We start from the raw sequence: 6,792 nt of genomic DNA on the forward strand, positions 1-6,792 counted from the left end.
TGTATTTTAGGAAAGTTAAGTATTAATGTTGTATTTTAGGAAAGTTTAGTATTAATGGGATTAGTAGAAGTAGAATCTATGAGAACAGGATGTGTTATAAAAGATAAAGATGCTGGTGATGTTAGTAAATTTCTCAACCGTATTCTTGGCTTAGCTGTAGAAAAACAAAATCTTGTAAGTAATTGTTTATCATTGCCAATTTTATTTCTTCTACCATTAGTTTGCTACATTTCCATTTGTCTTATCACTTATGTTGCATAATGCTCCGCAAGCTAGCTGATCTAGTAACATTTTATCAGAAAAGATAGATTTGTATATTATGTTATTATTTGATATTTTAGATTTTCAACTACTTTACCGAAGCTATGAAAGTTATTATCAAAAATGCTAAAAAGGAAGGAAGGTAAGACATGTACAAGAATATCTGATAAAAGTAATGCAGATTGAATAAAATAAAATAATTGATACCAGGAAATATATTTAGAAATACAATATAGAAATGGTTATCTCCATTTTACTATGTTTATGGAATTAAAAAAAATATATATTTAGCTAGGGTTTTTTGTATTATTTTGTATTTATGATTAATTTTACCAGGTATAATGAAGGAATGTTAGATATTACAGCCACCTCTATACAGTTAATTGGTAAACCTACAGAAATTTTCAGTAATTTATCTCGAGGCCATGGCACCACACAGTAAGTAGCAATGCTCCTGCATACTTTGAAAACTGTCAAAAGATTGAAAAATGAATCTTGAATACAATTCCATTTTGATTGTGGTTTGTATTAGTAAACCCTCATTTTAAAAGTGTGCTATTTTCTTTTTACACTCAGTTTTCAGTAAAGCCTTTAACTAATACAGGATCTCTGAATTGGTGCAATTTTCAAAATAAATACTTTTATAAAGTGTATTTACATGGCTTTCATTGGTTTTGTTTGAAGCAGCTATTTTATAAGTACAGTATACTTAATATACATACCAAATACATGATTTGTATAATAGGTCTGCATTATTGAAAGTTGACCGTGGAATGAGTTGGGAAGCAGCATTGAAGAAACAAGAACATTCTGGAGGTTCTGGAAATTTCTATGTTTCTAAAAGAGATATGTGGGGTAGAAAGATGTATATTTTAGCAACAAAGAAAGACAACTCATCTCATTTGTATACTATCTGCAGGTAATAAGGCTACAATCCTAATTATAATTCCTCGCAAAACTTGAAAAACTGTATTTGTAAAAAATGTATATAGATGAAAAAAAGAATGTAGAACAAGTCAGGCTCGCCCTTTAAAATACATTAAAAGGTTTTAAACTAACATTGCATTTTCAATATCACCAAATATACATAGTTTGCTCCCTTCTTATAACCGGGTCAATTGGCCTGTAATATTAGAATATAGATTCCTTCTTTTGACAATGATACTTATGTTATACTTTCAAGTTATAAAAAGATGTCATTTTCACAAAGTGCATTGCATAAAGATAACCTTTACTGAGTGAGTAGGGTAACTTAATATTACCTGGTGATATTTAATTATTTAATATTTTTTTTCAGACCAAATACAGGAGTTTCAGCTTTTGATGAAGAAAAATCGGATTTATTAAGAAAATATTCTCAGATTGATGTTGCTGCTGCAGGTATGTAAGCTTATTCTAATATAAATGTAGTTTTCAAATATTACTTCAAGTTGTTGGTAGTTATTGATTTAACTGTTATTACCAGTATCCTGTTAAACTTCTTAGATGTTGTTAGAATTGGATCAAGGAAAAAGAAGATAATATTGCCCTAAAGATAAGACAAAAGTATGATTATTTCTTTATTTTTACTGCTAAGATGTGTAGTTAACATTGAAAACAAAAGTAGATAGAGCAATAGAGAATAAATAGGAATTAAGAATAGTAAAATTTGTCAGAATATACTTCCAGTTTTATCAAAAGATGATTCAGAGATAATTAAAGGTGGAAATAGGGTTCCACATGAGCACAAAAAAACATATAAGTGTTTGTAGAAATAAGTCTGTTCATCTTTGCAATCACACTGGCAACCTTTTAACTTTATGCACAACATTGTTATTGTTGAGCTAAGATTAATATAGACCAATTATATTCATTGGTCATTCTACTAACTTGTAAAAGTAATAAGTAAACTACCTATAGAAGAAAGAGAAGTAAAATAAGTAGAAGAGACTATTATGTGTGTCTAGAATCCTGAATATATATCTTATAATGTAAACAACCTTCTAAAAAAGTACAAATGTGAGAAATATATATTGAAAACATTTAAGATAAATATAACTTGATTTGTGTCAAATTTCATCATTTCAACATATTCTGGGAATTTATGCTCTCTCATGTCCAATAAGATTGTTTCCATTATCAAAAAGATCTGTCTCTTGTGTTGAAAGTTTGAAATTTGACATAAACAATTGTCTATGAACTACATTATATACTAATCTAACTATCTATACTTATATTCTAGTGTCATACATATTATTTACATATCAAGTTATTCTGAGAAGATTGCATCATTTTAATATTCACTTCAATATATTATGTTTATCTGCATTATTGTCTACTTGACGATGTTGGTAGAAATACCATAAGCCTCAGAAGAGTGAGGTTTGTAGTTCAGATATCTGAGGTTATGATGTTAATTTGATTAATAATAATTTTCTTGGATTTCCAGGATTTTGAATATTGAATTAAAACAGTGAATGAGTATGAAATTAATTACACTTGTAATTTGATTGGTGTGATGCAATCCTCTCAACAAAACAGAAAAACAATTTTCTAAACTAGTATATATACAATAATTAATGCTAATCTATGGAATGATTTTAGTTTACAAAACCAATGATAAATTGGTAGTCATTACAAATACATAGCACATATTATGACATATGTTTAAATACACAATGAAACGGTTGTAGCAGCAATACCTCATATTCTAATTTCTAATAAGTTGTACATATTGTACACAAAATAATAATCTATTTATTACATTGAGGCTACATGGCTATTATAAAAGTAATATGTGAATTTTTCTTATGATTCTTGATGAAAATCAACAAGATTATACTAACATCCAGTGCATGATTAATGATCATTATTTGTTATCATTACTTCATATTTCACACCTGGTAATGATTACTTTTCATAACTACCGGTACTGTTTTAAAACTATATCATATTTGATAACAACTAATGATAATAATAATAACTACTTTTCTACTGTTCATAGTTCATTACCATTACTAATTAGATAATAATGAACAGGGAATGTTATAAAAGCTGATGAAGATAAAATGTAACAAGTAACAACTCTAGGATAGGATAACAAACATCCAGTGTTGATAACAAATTTACTCATAACAAATGTCTACACATAGTATTTAAAAATCACAAATATATGTCAATAAATGTCTTCAGATCAATTGACAAGTTTAAGAAATGAAACAGAAAAGGCTTGGTTATACTGTGGCATAATTACAAATATTAATCACTAATTTTATAAATTTAAAAAGATTAAACAGAACTTATTGTGGCATATTTATATACCTACAAGACAAAATAACCCCAAAGAATATAGTATCACCCTCTAATCTTCTAAATACTTTCAGTGCTTTCCTGAAAGGGGGGCAAAGTTGTAAATATATACTAAATAAGCTCAGTGTTATTATTTATCAAGGCTGATAAATGTTGTGACATGGTCTTTAATATTAAAGATATGGCCTGAATATAAATTTCCAAAATGAAGATGTAATGTTCAAACACTGTTTAGTGCTTCAGAATATTTTAACAAAAAACGTAAAAGTATACATGTATGTATTGATAGGTAACAATTAGTAATGTTCAAATACAAATAAACAACATTGTTTATAATAACAATACAAATAAGTCTTAAATAATATAATACAAGATAATAATTGTAAATATTGATATGTATAATTGTCATGGCATAAATAAAAAAACAACCAACTGATATGTATTGTAATACTTGAGATTTTATAATGCATTCATTCGTTCTTATTTTCATTTCTAAAAGCTTTTCCCTGATATTTCTTCAATATTGTTATCTTATACGCTAGTTTTCATTCTTAAGAAATATTAAGTGTAAGAATTGATTAGATAAGTATCTATTCCTCTTTCATCACATTTTACATAATTAATGTTTAATAAGTACATACATCATGGTAAAAGTTCCAGAATTTGAAACTTGTTTGGCTTCCAAGGTTATATAGTCATAATAAAATGACAAGAAAATTTAGAATTAAGTGTGCACATTGTGTAGAGGTGCCAAATTGCACTGGCCACAAATGTCATAATGGTACATACCACTATCAAAATACCAATTATTGGTAAGATTATATCCATTGATTTACTTCCTAATTACTAATTATCACTAACAAAGTCATTATTAACCAAAACTAAAAACATTAGTTTCAACAGCACACCTTATCTTCTACCATTTTCTCTGACTAATCATTGGTCCATCGTATATTCCAGAGAAGGGCTGGAAGGATATGTATCAAAGTAGTGGTGATGGTTGTATGCATGGTGACTCCTGTCGACAGAGAGCCGGTTGTAGTGGTACATTCCTTTTTTAATTCCTCTGAAATAGACAAAATTTAGTGAATTAACAGGGCACTGGTATTGAAAACTGCCTTTGGCTTTTCCTTCGCACATTTATCCTTCATCAAGGTACTGATAGTTAAGAATTTATGTAATTATGTTGTGGTTTCTTTGTACTGCAACTCAATATGTCCCGTCTCTCCTTAAGGAGAAAAAATGCCTTGAAATTTATTATAAAATATCAAAGAAAGACTTCATTTCTTTTATTTACTAGTTGGTAGCAGAACATACAAACTTCATCTTATATGTGGTAATATTGTAACATTGATGTCAGTATTAGAATGTACATTAAATAAGTTTTCTGTTAAATATGGATTATCGTAAGTATCATCTTGATAATTTTATTTATATGTAAGCATAGTTTCAAAGATATCTTCATAGTATAGTGATCACAGGTTGACTATAGGATTGTTTTTTCTTTTCTTGTAAACAATAAAAAAAAACTATAGTAAACAGGGTGATTACAGAATGCTCATTAAAGCATGAAAATATCATAAAAACAGCTCTATGTTGTTTTTTCAAGCATAAATAAATGATATTATTTGGTTGTATTTACAGGAAATATGAAAGTCATATTCGTGTAGTACGTGTTGAGTTAGATACAGGTGAAAGAATAGTCGGTGTACGCTATCCAGAACAGTTGATTATTGAGGTAGAGAAAGCTTTGATAGAAAGAAATATGATTGAACAAGCTCAATCTCAAGCTGTGAGTTTGTCTTTTTTTTTTACAAAACAACCCCCCTTTAAGAAAATATTTCAACAAGTCTGACACTGACTTAAAATTTGCTGGATATTATTAGCATATTTTTCAATCAATAGTACAAATTTACCACATTTGGTATACCACCTTTCCCAAATGAAGGTTTCAAATATTTATCGTTGTCAAAGGTCAGAGGCCAGCCACCAATCTGGTCATAACAGTTGAATTGGGACTAATTAGAGGTTATGCAAACTTTTAATGTATAAATAATACATACCCAGCATGTTAAATAAAATACGTATGTAAAATAAAATTCAAGTTAAATGTGAAAGCAATTGTTGAATAATAACTGACATCCTTATCATATTAATGCCAACTTTTTAATGTTTTGCAGATGATTAGTCAAGGTCAAGAAGGTCAAGTTCTAATAGATCCTCCCAAATTAAAAACATTTCAATCAATAACAGAAGATGTGGCAAGTGTGGTACCTAGATGTTATAAGAAGGCAATAACTCCTCCATTAACTATTAAAAACTTTTTTAAACCTTCTACCTCAAACACAGACAGCTCCAAACCTACAGTGAAAACAGAATGTCTCTCAGTGTCTTATGAAGATTTCACCAAAGATGTATGTGGTGGTGATGCTAATCCATCTGATAGTGACAGTATTGCTTTAAATCGTGCTAAAACTAAAGACAATAACTCCCAATCATTAAAAAAGCAAACAGTCGAGATTTTAAAAGAATCTAAAAACATGAGTAAAAAGAGGACAGCTAATAACAGTGTTTTTTCACCAACCTTGAAAAGACGTAAACAAGAAACATTATTCTCTACATTTGCCAAACAAAGCTCACAAAAAGAAGTCAAGAAAGACATTAGTTGTCCTATATGTGGGTTAAAGTTTGAAGAAGGTCTTGGAAATGATAAAATTAATGAACATATAGATAACTGCCTTATAGAATAACATTTATCTTGTGATAAGAAACGATTGTTTTCATTTTTTGTCTTTTGTAGGTCACTTTCATGAGGTATTTTTTCCTTATTTGCTGTTTACAAGTAATTAAAGATTTAGCTTTCACATTGGACTACAAGACACATTATTTTTCATATGTGGTTTTGTTCTTTGAACATTCCTTGAATGTAGATCATTCCCTTATTAGTTCTATCAATGGCGAATGATTTGAAAATAAATATTTCCTCTCATCTCTACATGTTACATTTTGTTTTGTGAGTGCCATAAATTTTGCTCAATTTTGTTTGTGCATTGAGTGGACTTTGAATTCGTATCTATCAAACCACTTCATTTGGCTAAAATATATTTTTTATACGCCCACATGAAATGTGGGTCGTATATCGTTGTCACCGATGTCCGTCATTCCGTCCGTCCGCAATTGCTCGTTAATACTTTAGAAGTCACAATTCTGGACTGATTTTGATGAAACTTGGTATGGTTGTTT

General features: G+C 28.9%; 1 protein-coding gene across 1 annotated transcript in view; it reads left to right on the top strand.

Annotated features, from left to right (window-relative positions):
* The window catches only part of LOTGIDRAFT_231151 (hypothetical protein), a gene marked incomplete at its 5' end in the record, with an annotated part of 8,742 nt that extends 2,285 nt beyond the window's left edge, over positions 1-6,457 (top strand). The window contains 9 exons of the mRNA XM_009052131.1: positions 40-174; positions 342-403; positions 598-699; positions 1,007-1,180; positions 1,559-1,641; positions 4,510-4,593; positions 4,850-4,955; positions 5,194-5,341; positions 5,730-6,457. Coding sequence (XP_009050379.1) covers positions 40-174; positions 342-403; positions 598-699; positions 1,007-1,180; positions 1,559-1,641; positions 4,510-4,593; positions 4,850-4,955; positions 5,194-5,341; positions 5,730-6,299 — 1,464 coding nt within the window. The 3' untranslated portion in view covers positions 6,300-6,457. The remainder of the gene's footprint in view (positions 1-39; positions 175-341; positions 404-597; positions 700-1,006; positions 1,181-1,558; positions 1,642-4,509; positions 4,594-4,849; positions 4,956-5,193; positions 5,342-5,729) is intronic.
* Positions 6,458-6,792: the final 335 nt, after the last annotated feature.

Source organism: Lottia gigantea (genome assembly GCF_000327385.1).
Source record: "Lottia gigantea unplaced genomic scaffold LOTGIsca_18, whole genome shotgun sequence".
Taxonomy (NCBI): Eukaryota; Metazoa; Mollusca; class Gastropoda; family Lottiidae; genus Lottia; species Lottia gigantea.